This window comes from Lygodium microphyllum, chromosome 8 (genome assembly GCF_053477565.2).
Source record: "Lygodium microphyllum isolate KBCC chromosome 8, Lygodium_microphyllum_v1.1.10, whole genome shotgun sequence".
NCBI lineage: Eukaryota > Viridiplantae > Streptophyta > Polypodiopsida > Schizaeales > Lygodiaceae > Lygodium > Lygodium microphyllum.
In genome coordinates this window covers 155,023,768-155,036,422 of record NC_141142.1, presented here as the reverse complement: position 1 = coordinate 155,036,422, position 12,655 = coordinate 155,023,768, and the positions used below count along the sequence as shown (strand labels likewise).

Here is a 12,655-nt window from a genome sequence, read left to right as displayed (position 1 = left end):
CTTCATACTTTGTCGATCAATAGAGACCCAAGCCCTAGTCATATTCTTGACTTAGAAAACACACATGTGTGTGACCTCATTAATCACATCATCAACCTACTTAGTTTCGAGACCATGGGGACTGCTGCCACAAAATGCTATGGATAACTTAGTATGAATTTTTGATAACTTCAAAGCCACAGTCAATAACTTCCAGCAAGCTATGAGCTTCAAGGTTTCAAGCATGCCTCTTGAAGTGTTACAACAAAAACTCATTGAGCTGAGGAGACAAGGCATCCTTACTCTCAACCGTCTGGTTAGTCTCACCAATGATACCAAGTTGTAGCTTGCCACTATGCAAGCAAAAGTGGATAGCGTTCACAAGATGTTATTCAATGCAAGAGCAACTGGCTCATCACATGAATGTCTCTCTGATTTGGTGCAACAAAACTTTTTGACTCATCATAGATGCTCCACATTGGAACAAATGCCGCACAAACCATCCTGACTGAAATAGGAAGCATGCCAACCATAGAGACCAAGTTAAAATCTTGTTAGTGGCCAAACAATTAGCCAAATATGGAGCCAATGATGACCCTTACTATTTCATAGAGCAAATTGAGCAAGTCTGGGAGGCAAATAACCTTGTGGGTGATGCTAAGTAGGCTCAAGCATTTGGACTTTACCTAGGTGAAAAAGGGCATATTTGATTCAGAGCCTTTACATCACTAAGAAGGCCTCCACTTGTGCGCTTGTGTACACTCAAATGCACACAAGTACAAATGTAGCTAAAGTATGCTAGGTAATGGGAGAGCACTAGGTTTTGTAGGCACCAAGACGATGTAAATGTAATGGTACACATATTTGAGGTGTGTGGGTGCGTGTAGGAGTGTCGCATGAATGTATGCATGCATGATGCACCATGTGGTGCTTTGTAAGTGCAATTTGCATGTGTGCATGTGAGGCGAACTTGTGGTCATGTGAATGCAGTGTAAGTATGTGTGAGTGAGGTGCGTGATGTGTTGATGTGTATTGGTTGATGTGCATGTGTGCACAGGTTTATGCATGTAGATATGTGCACATGCATGTGTCTTCGTGTGCATGCAAGGGTCTATGTACATGTGTGTGTGTATGCATGTGCAGGTGTGAAGATGTTGTGCAACATCCCTAAGTATGAGTGCCTAAGTGCAATGTCCTATGTGTTCGTGCGATTGTGCACATGCATAAGGGACTATGTGCAAGAGTCCTAGTGCATGGGGTTGTGTGCACATGTATGTGTGCTAATGTCTATGTGCAATGACCTGTGTGCACGTGTCTATGTGTGATTACCTATGTGCACGTGCATTGGTGTGTGTGTACGTGTGCAAGTGTAAGGGCTTATGTGTGAGTGCATGTGTGAGGGGATGTGTGCAAATGCAGGTGTACTTACCTAAGTGCAATGACCTATGTGCATGTGTCTAGGTACATGTGTGTGGGACTATGTGCAAGGGATTGTGTGCGCGTGCACATGTAAGAGTGTGTGTGCAAGTGCACATGTGCACTTGCCTATGTGCACCTATCTAGGTGCACGTGCCTAGATGTACGAGTTGTAGTGTGAGAGGATGTGCACATGTAAACATGTAAGGGTGTATGTGTGCATGCATGTGCAAGAGTCTAATGCAAGGGATTGTGTGTGTGTGTGTGCATGTGCACATGTGAGGGTGCACATGCAAGTGCATGCATGCACTTGCCTATGTGGAATCCCTATATGCATGTGCATGGGATTAAGCGTAAGGATCCTAGTGTGAGAGGTTGTGTGTGTGTGCGTGTGTGCATGTGTAAGGATGTGTGTGGCAAGTGCACACTTGCCTATCTGCAATACATGTGTGCACATGCGTGGATGCAAAGATCCTACTATGAGAGGATGTGTGCACATGGAAGGGTATGTCCGCATGTGCACATGCAAGAGGGACTATGTGCAAGAGTCTAATGCAACAGATTGTGTGTGCATGTATGAGGGTATGTGTGCAAGTGCACGTGTGCAATTGCCTATGTGCACATGTCTATGTGCAAGTGTGCGGGAAGTGCAAGGATCCTAGTGTGAGTGGTTGTGTGTGTGTGCACGTGTGTATGAGGGTGTATATGTGAGTCCATGTGTGCACTTGCCTATGTGCAATGACTATGTGCATGTGTATGGATGCAAGGGTCCTAGTGTCACATGTACAGGTGTGTGTGTGTGCGAGGTGTCACAATATGTGTGTCAATATGTGAATTGACATGTGTAGGATGGAGGTGCCCAAGGGTGATGTACCAAATAGAGCATACATTAGAGTTTTATGAAAATTTTATAGAGCCCTCTTAAACAAAAAGCAACATATGCATTGAAGGGGTAAAACTTCCCCAATGCTCCCCTCTCTCCACCTTGCCCAAGTGGGGTTACAAGGAGGCTAGAAGAGGGCCTCTCCACCCACTCTCTTTTTCCTCAATTTAGAACAACCAATTTAATGGGGTACGCACAATTTGAAATAAAGCCTTACCTCCTCTAACCACTCACTAGTTGCAACCTTTCATTGCCTCCTTGTGTGGCGGCTTTGCTCTCTCCCCCATGACTTAAGACCTAAAAAATGATGGAACCCTTATATCCCCATACTTAATATGGCAAAACATATACATATAAACATGAGAGGTAGGGTTAGAAACACTTGGCCCATTTAGCTAGTGGTCAATGTGGATAGTTGTTGATGCCCAAGGTATTGAAGTCGACTACAAGATGTACCACAACAAGCCACAATACGCTTTTATCACGACAAGGACCATGCAGTAGCACCCAGGAAGTAGCATTGTTGATGAAGATCCATGAAGTTGTCAATGACAAAGAATACAACACTCAGCTCAATAGTCACTCATGTGGGAATAATAGAGTATTCTCTTACCCCATACCTCATGTCACTCAAAGAGAAATGAAGGGAAAACCCTAGATCCCTTTTGGGTGGCCATCCCTTTTTTTGCATGGCTGGCCGTAGCCTCTGGCCATAGCTTAGAGGCCCTCTTTCCCATAGTCCTCCTATCTTCCTAACTTCCTTTCCACTGTCCATCTACCTTTACAATTTGCAAAGGAGGGAGCCTAGTGCTCTTTTACAAAAAGTTTTAGGGTTGCCTTGGGTTTAAGAATGCACTTCTGCCTTTGACTTAGCTTGCGCTTTTCCACTTTTTTCACTTTCTTTTTGTGCTGAGGTTAATAAAGCCACCCACCTACCATGCATTCACCCTCTCATAAGCAAAATCCTGTTTGACTTTTTAAGACGAAAGATGAGGGAAGGGGTGGGGAGGACGAAGGAGGAGGTAGGGGGTTAAAAGGACAAGGAGACAGATGAGAAGGGAGTGAGGAGGCAGAGAAGACAAAGAGGTAAGAGAGGGAGAAGAAAATGGAGAGGTGGAAGAAGGTGAGAGAGGGTGGAGAAGATGAGCAGGCAGGAACAAGCAAAGAGGGTGATGAGGAGGGGCCGCCAACAAGCACATGGTTTCTCGCATAGGCCAACATGTTGGATCATATGGGCGGGGATTGAGTGGTGTTGGCGGTGGGACAATGAGTCCAACACGAGTGAGGGCGACGTCTCTAATGGAACGATTTGTGGGGGTGAAGGCAGTGTGTCTATGCAGGGGGGGTGGCAACAAATGATGGCGGGTAGGGGCCTTAACTATGTACAAAAGGGGGAAACTTTAGGGTTTCCCCTATGTCTGTGTTTTTTTGGGGGGGAGAGGGGATTTCTCACAAAAAAACAAGGGGGTGCTTTTCCCCTTCTTCTTATTTCTTATCCTTTCTTTCTTCCTCTTCCTTTCTTCTTTTTTTTCTTCTTCTTCTCTTCTTCTTTCTTTCTTTTTCTTCCTTCATCCCCCCCGTAAGGGTATGGGCTTTGTAGTTGTACCATGGCATTGGAGCCAAAAACACCTATATAAGGAGTAGTAGTGACTTTAAGCTTTTCTTGGTTTCCACTCTACGTATGATTCCCTATACTTAGTGGTGAACCCTCACATGTGCGGCATTGCGAGGGTGTAGTCCTGAGATATGCCTCAATGTTGTATCTTTCGATATCATGAATACAAAGATTCCTTATTGATATATATTGTGTGCCATTCTGCTATGCCTTTTTGTGCCTCATGACAGGTCATGACTTGAAGTCCCGTAAAGGTCCGTAACACTTGGTATCAGAGCAACTCTAACGCGAAGCATACTAGCCCAAGAGGGGAGCAAGCTCATAGACACGAAGGAGATCCTACCATAACATGTCACACAATGCGACACGATGACCCCAACACGATGCAATGCCCCCTCAGGCGTGTTACCTACTAAAAATTGAAAGAGAACTTGAGGTGCCAACAAAGTTGAGAGGGAGTTGTGGCATGATAGGGACATGTAGCATACCATTCAATAAATGACTTGGAGAGAGCTGAGGCTATGGGAGGACACTTTCTTTGAAGAGGAAGACAACCTATGTCACTGGCTTAGAATCACATATAAGGACAAAGAGCTACAGCTCAAACTGATCAAGCAAATGAAGAAGACCATCAAAGTGGTAAGGAAGACCCAACAAGGAACATATGTGTTGTGCAATCTCAAAGAGAGAGCTAAAGAGCTAGATGAAGACCTAGAGGAGGTTGACCAACAGCTAATCATGGTGCGAGAGAGAGAGCTAGGTTGTGGGAAGTAAAGATGGCCCAAGACCTCGACACTAAATTGCAAGAGAAAATCATGTTGAGGTGGGACTAGGAGATTGCCTTTGGATTTGAAGGAGCCAAAGAGAGTGCCGAACCATACTTGAAGCAGATGTGAGCCAAAAGAATCCAAGACTTGAAGAATGGAGTGAAGCTAACCAAAGAAGAACCAAAAAGCCAAGGAAAGTAGAAACAAGTGAAAGAATATGAAAAATTATGGTCATATGAAGATGAATATGAAAAACAAGGGAGAGGATGAGCTCCACCGAGATCTTGAAACACCTCGTCCCAAACAAAAAGGAGCCAACAGCTACTACCCCTACTACTACCCGAAAGACTACTACTAAGAAGGCTATTCTGAAGACCAATACCTCTACAATGAATTCCCTCCTGAAGGAGATGGATACTACTACCCTAAAGATGTTCCCATCGACTACTACCCAGAAGGAGAATACCTCTACACTAACTACCCCTATCCCAAAGAATGCCAACCCAAAGGAGTTCAAGGACAAGAAGAAATGATGGAATATTATGTGAAGGGAGAAGGATGGAAAATAGATGTGCATTCAAAGGTAGAAAATATTATGATGGAGTTAGGATACAAAAAAGAATATGAAGCAAGGTGGACATGTCAAAAGGATGAACCACTACACCCACAGGTTGTAGCCCAGATGAAAGAAGAACCAATGCTAGAAGCAGAGAAGGGGGAGTATGAGCTCGATCTTGATCTTGGAACACCTCCACCCATTGAGATTGAGGGTGAGACTAGGTTGGTGCCCTCTTGTGAGACGGGACGGGATGCCTTTGATGAAGAGATAGAATTAGAAGATGAGAATAGAAGGGAGAAAGCACATGGGGCAGGGCATCCGCTACATGGAGCCAACACTTCTACTTTAGATGATGATATAGGTGAAGGAAAGGAAAGAAGAGAGGAGTTAAAAGAGAATAAAGAAGAAAAAGGAGAGGATGAGCTCAGTCCAAAACTTGGAACACCACTACCCCAACAACCCAAAGAAGAAGCGAAGGGTGAGAAGGAGCTTAGCCTAGATCTTGGAACACCCCGACCCCGATAACCCCAACAACCAATCAAGCCCGCCAAGTTCAATGATGCTAGTATGGGGAAAGAGTTGAAGGAGAGAATCATATAAATATGGGATGAGATAGAAGAAGATGATAGGAAAGAGGAAGAAATAGAGTTATTAGATGGACCCATAGAGAAGATCAAGGAAAAGATGAGACAATAAAATAGAAGAAAAGAGATAGAAGAGCAAGTAGAGTTAGCTAGGAAGAAGCTAGAAGAGAAAGAAAAGCTAGAGCAAGATAGGAGGACTCAAGTCTAAGAGAATAAGAAGAAGAAAGTTAGGAAGAAGATTGAGCGAGTAGAAAGAGGTGGAGGAAGCTAGTTAGAAGAACAAGTGTGGAGAGTTATGAAGCCAAAGGAAGAAGATATGCTAGAACAAGGAGAGCAAGAAAAGATAGATCAAGGCTAGAAGGCCAAAGAAGAAAAGGAAAAAAAAAAAGCAAAAGCAAAGAGAATGAGAATGAGAATGAGATGAAGTAGAAGGCGAAACCAAACACCAAGAAACATAGGCATGCCGTTAGAGTCAAGGTGAGAGATGAGAATGAAGATGCCTCCAAAAACCCCCAAGCTAAACTTGTGGCTAAGGACAAAGCAAACCAAGCTTTTGATCCAAGTCCACATCCCATCCTAGCCAGCTCGGATCAAAGTAGGAACCCAATGCACTTTAGCAATGGAGTCATTGGCTACACCTTTGAGCCCGAAGAGGCAAATCCTTCGGTGTTTGGACAAAATGAGTCAAAGGAAAAAGCCTCAAAGAAGGGAGAGCATTGATGGAGTGCTCACATTATGGTCCAATCAAGGTAACTTAGTGCCATGGAAGGGAACCTTGCTAGTTGAGCCTTGGAGAACTCTCCAACTCAAAGAAGGGAGAGCATTGATGGAGTGCTCACAATATGGTCCAATCAAGGTAACTTAGTGCCATGGAAGGGAACCTTGCTAGTTGAGCCTTGGAGAACTCTCCAACTCACTCTTAAGGTGAATGTCTTTGGAGTATGGAACCTGTTGGGACCATACTCAATGCTAGTAAAGATTGAGATCTTGGCATTCAGGCCACAAGTAGTGCAAGGAGTTGTCATCTTGATGGATCCGTGACACACCAAGCACCACACATATGGGTGTCACCCCAAGAACTTCAAAGATACCTCTACTTCTACAAACTGAAATCTGGTCTAAGTGTGACGACTTAGTCCATTCCCCTCCAAGAACATCCACTCCAAATGAGGCTAAGAGGAACCAAAGAGGTGCCATGCACCAAGACTGTACCTTCCATGTGAGAAGCCAAGCTAAACCAACCAGTTTGTCTTGACTTGGAGATGAGGGCAAAGTGTCTTAGCGAATGAACCAAGAGACCCAAGTCCCCAAGGTCCAAGGCAACAACATGAAGAAAGGGAGGAACAAAACAAGGAGCAACACAATGGACTGCCTCCCTTAAGGCGTGGCACAACATGGCTATAATCGTGCTACCATGCCTTGACCCCAAGAGTGTGACAACTTGGGATCACACCTACAAAGCTTGGCATGCAAAGCCATAAGTGCCAAGCCACCACAAGTTAGGACTACGAAGCCTCCACTCCTCAAATGTAATTGAGTCAAGGGTGGGACTAGAATGCAAAAAGAATAGAATAACTAAGTCTAGATAGGTAGACCCTAGCCAACTTGATAGAATAAGCTGTGTTAATACCCCAAAGTCATAGTGCAACAAACACTGACCAACTTGATACAAAAGGCTGTGTTAAGACCTTGCTAATGAGTCAAGTCCTAGACCGACAGACATTGACCAATTGGATAGCATATGCTATGTGAAGACCTTGGAATGAGTCAAGAAATGACCCTAAGATTGTTGAGGACAGTGATCCATTAAGTGGGGATGAGTGTAAGGGTATGGGCTTTGTAGCTATACCATAGTGTTGGAGCCAGAAACACCAATATAGAGAGTAGTAGTGACTCTAAGCTTTGCTTGGTTTCCACTCTACGTGTGATTCCCTATACTTAATGGTGAACCCTCACATGTGCGGTGTCACGAGGGTGTAGTCCTAAAATATGTCTCAATGTTGGATCTTTCAATATCATGAATATAAAGATTCCTTATTAATATATATTGTGTGCCATTCCATTGCGCCTTTTTGTGTCGTGTGATAGGTTATGACTTGAAGTCCCTAACACCCCCCTTCTTCAGTTGTTCTTCTTTTTACTTTCTTATTCTTATTCTTATCTTTTTTTATTATTCTTTATTCATTTCTCTTATTTAAAAAAATCTTTAAAAAACACATGAAATTAAAAATCAAATAAACAAAAGGAATTATATATTTCTTCTTTCCTCTTTCCAAACCTTTAACCTAGAAGATTAACCCCCCCTTAAAAAAAAAAGAGAAAGTGAAATAAAGAAAAATGAGTATTAAAAATAAAGCTACTCTCTTTTCATTGTATATCTTCAACAATAATCTCATTCATTTACTAATAAAATCCATATCATCCAATAGAAAGAGAAATCCTATCTATGCATATGTGTTTCAAAGTTAGTGTTTATAGACCCCTCCTATTCTACAATGCCATATACAAGTGACTTCAAGGTTGATGTGTCATTGGTCTTGGCAACAGAACCAAAATGTTGGGTAACACATGCTCAACGTCTTGGGACCATTGGATATACTCTTATTTATTCAAGAGTTTGATGCATGAAATTCGTTGGCTAGCTCTCACCTAGCCACTTGCACATCGCAAGAAATCCGAAAGCATTGTAGTGGGCTCCCTTGGTCCTCCTTCAAGAATGAAGGTAGCACTTGAAAAGCTCCACGACTCATGCAAGCACCCATTCTCCTTTCTCACACTCTATGGCCTTCACATGCAAGAGGGAGCATGAGCATAAACACGAGAGAGCACTCAAGAGAAGAGATGGGAGCTTTACCCTTGGTCCCTCACTCTCGCACTCTCTCTCTATCAGGCTCACATACACACGCACACACAGACAGACATACACTCTCTCTTTTACAATGAAAAATAAGAAAGTGAGAGTAAGAAATCAACACACACATGGAAAGCCTTTTCCATTCTCTTTTATCATTTTTATACAACTTTTTAGGGTTAGGGTTTTCCCATTGGGCATCTAGCCCACTTTTTAGGCCAAAGACTAGTCTTTCCTATAAGGCACACACTCAATTTCATGTTCCTATGCTAAGTGTTATTGGATTTAATTACAATTTGTACGGGAGGGAGCGTTGCCCTCGTTTGCAATAGTCAATTTCTTTTCCAAGGCCTAGTGATTTCAATTTTTTTTTGTTGCTCTCATATTCTTCTTTCTCTTCAAACCTTTGTCTCTTCAATTGGTTAACATCCATGTTCACTAGTATTGCCCTCTGGCTGCATGCAATTGCTCAGTCTAGTGAGGCTATTGGGTTTAAAATGGCATATTGGATCTTCCTTTGATAAATAAAGCCATATTGCCTTGAATGAATAGTTATTGATAGGATAAATTGGAGCTTAAGTGATATTGTCTTTGCCATCAACTTATATGCCACATTAAGCATGGTAAGTGGTCTCCATTTATTTACAATCTATCGAATTGGGGATCAACTTGATTAGTTTGGGATTCACTTTGGTCGAGACACAACCATCCTTAATGCATGCATTAAAAAAGGCTACAAAATCTTTACCACATGTTCCTCAAAGGACCATGGGAAATTTCGACTGGTATGCCATCCAAACTTAAGGACTTCTTGTCCTTCATCATCTTTAGGGCATATTCCACCTTGTCCTTCGAGAAGGGCCTGGTTAGAAGCCTCCTAATAGCTTATGTGAAGGCAGCTTGGTAGTCTTCGAAGAAGGTGGCGACCTTGGCATCGTAGTCAGCCGCTCTCTACACTGCACTCTCACTTGGGACACTTATCCGCCTTCTTGCATTTTCTCATTGAGCTTAGGGACAAGGTTAATATAGATGCTATGGTCATTAACGCCTTTATAAACTTAAGAAGGTCGTTTGCGCATCTCTTTCGCAATATTATCTGAAGGGTTCAGTCTGTGTCGGTCCTTTGTAAGGTCTAGGCGACTTGCGAGCCCCATGGCCATGGAAGGGGAGCAGGGTGAGCTGCGTTCGAATGGCCGAAAGCGCCGAATGGAAGAGGACGATTTTTCCGCCACAGGCAGGAAGAGGCGCGCCATTTCAGAGAAGGACAGAGACTCAGAGAAAGACAAAGAGCGGGTTTACAAGGACAAAACCAGAGACTCTGACAAAGAGAGGGAAAGAAGCCATCGGCATAAGGACCGGGAAAGGGAGTCAGAGAAGAACAAAGACAAGGAAAGAAGCTCGAGGGAGAAGGAGAAAGAAACTGACAGGGAGAAGCACAAGAGTCATGGAGATAAGAGCAGAGATGCAGAAAAACACAGAACCAAGGAGAAGGAACGATCTCATGGTAAAGGAAGAGACCGTGACCAAGTTGATAGGGACCGTGATTGGGATCACAGTTATCATAGGAGTCACGATCATCGCAGGAGTGAAGATCGTGACAAAGAGCTGAATGACAGGGATCGCAGCAGGAGCCGAGAGAGGGACCATGAGCATGGCTCTAGCAAGAGTAAAGACCGTGGCAGTGTTAGCAAACATAGGGACCGGGATCATGGTCAAGTTCACAGCACACACAAGGATAGGGAACACGAGAAGGACCTTGACTACAGCCAGGATCTCAAGGAGGGCCAAGACTATGAGACATATGACAGCATGAGCAGGGATAGGGAAATGGAGCCTGATCATCAACCAGACCATCAGAAACATATTGAGGTGGATAGAGTTAAGGATGCTGGACTAAGAGCACTAGAAAAAGACAAAGGTAGTCAGGGCAAGCATGTGGATGAAGAGCAACGGTAAGCATTGTTACTTTGTTTTCTGTTGATTTGAATGGTCTTATATGCTCTGATGTGTCCATTTTCTGATGTTCTAATCGAGTTTAAACTACCTCAGAAAATATACAAATATAATGCACCACTGTAAGTTACTAGTTAGGAGCAGATGCAGCAAGCAATCAGCACGCCAATGTTGATAACTCACAAGGGTGATTGGCTCTAGATATTCCACGAATTGCAACAATTTGTGAATAAATCGGCCAAAATTTGTATCATAGGCAGAGACTGAATAGATCAATTCACTGAATAATGAGTTCAATGCTGTGCATTCGGGAGGCCGTCACATCCCCTTATCATGGGCTTGTGCATTTGTTGGTCTACATGGACCTGTAAGATTTTAGTTTTTCTGAAGGATGTGCCTTGTGAGGTCTTTGTTGCCTTGTTGTGAAGATTTGTATGTGGTCTTGTATTATGTTAGGTGTGCAACTGCAAATTATCCAAACCTTTGTCTGTATTGGTGGCATTGGTTGAACATGATGATCTCCATTCTTTTACATATGAGAGAGAACTTGGTTGATGTTCCAAGTCATCATTTTGACAGTGTGATGTCCTTATTATTTATGTTTGAAACTGCTTTGTAGTATTCTTTGCTTGATGTTTACCTCTGCCATTACTAGTTGGAATTTCTAGATTCCTTTGGCTTCGTAAACTTTGTCTTTCTTTGTTTACATTTTCATGTGTTGTCATAGTTTCCATTTTTCTGTTTGAAAGTATATGTTGTTTCAAAATTTCCCCTCTCTTTCACATTCACTCACTCACACTTTACCACTTCGTTTTCTCATATCTCATTTGTTTTGTTTGACAGTTCCTTTATTGTCATTGCGATTATGTTGTAGTCTCTTTTAGTGTTGTTAAATCCATGGCTGTATGCATGGCTTCTACCAAATGCTCAACCTTTTGTTGCAAACACTTGTTCACATTTACTACTGCCTTTTGTCCCTGCGCCCTTGGACTAAAATGACCGACATTATTTTAAAGCTTGGACCAGGTTCACTGTCTTTGATCACAATGGCTGTCCTAAATCTCTCATAAACATTTTCTAATCCAATGAAAGAGTGTTGCATATGAATAGAATGTTTATGCTAAAAGATAAGCTAGCTCAGCAACACAGTCTTTATGGAAATTTGAGATTACTTGATCCTAATCGTTGCCCACTAATGGAGACTGTGATCTCATCCTACCTCTTGAAGCCATGCTATGAAATGAACAAGAGGGCCTTGGAATCCATACACCAAAGCATGAGAAAAATGAGAATATAGCTTGACCATCAGAGTGCCTCCAGTCTCCATCTCTCCAAATGATGCAAGCATGCAAGATGAGATGATACCGTCAGGCCTAGCTATGCAGAAGCATATCACTGGACTGAAAGAAAGAAGTGAACATGGAGAGAGAGAGAGAGAGAGAGAGAGAGAGAGAGAGAGAGAGAGAGAGAGAGAGAGAGAGAGAGAGAGAGAGAGAGAGAGAGAGAGAGAGAGAGAATAATGTTGAATATTGGAGAGGATGAATGTTGAATATAGGGTGGAATATGTACAAAGGGCTGTGAGAGTATGGACAGTCGGAATGTTGCCATTTGCACAAATTATAAAGTAATTTTGACCCAAGGGACATGCTCTTATACATAGTGGAAAATAATGACGAAAATGATGCAATAGTCAACAACTGCAATAAATGCACTGCCAATTGTAGATAGGCTGCCATGTGGTACTTGTCCGACTTGCTGTTGTGCTTGCTGCCTGTTTTGGCTAGCTCTCCTAGATTGTTGTCCATATGCATTGACAATTGCCCGTCTGTTGTCTGACTTGCTTCTTTACATGATGAAAGTGCCTAACTACCTTGTTCGAGTTGAGTGCTCATCCTACAGGTGACCAAATCTCTAACACCCCCTCTCAGATCATGGACGTGGCATAAGACACAAGGATCTAGAATGTTGATGAAGAACAGCCTAAAGAAGTGCCTTGGTAAACAAATTTTCCACATTATCCTTTGTCTCAGAATACTCCATGTTAATGG

The 12,655-nt window shown here is 42.9% G+C and overlaps 1 protein-coding gene across 2 annotated transcripts in view; it reads left to right on the top strand.

Annotated features, from left to right (window-relative positions):
* Positions 1 to 9,722: 9,722 nt before the first annotated feature.
* LOC148033024 (Pre-mRNA-splicing factor 3) overlaps positions 9,723 to 12,655 on the top strand; it is an 89,679-nt gene continuing 86,746 nt past the window's right edge. The window contains exon 1 of one of the 2 annotated variants that reach the window (XM_087683728.1): positions 9,723 to 10,606. In XM_087683728.1, coding sequence (XP_087539854.1) covers positions 9,807 to 10,606 — 800 coding nt within the window. In that variant the 5' untranslated portion in view covers positions 9,723 to 9,806. The remainder of the gene's footprint in view (positions 10,607 to 12,655) is intronic. The other variant, XM_087683729.1, reaches the window with a different exon arrangement.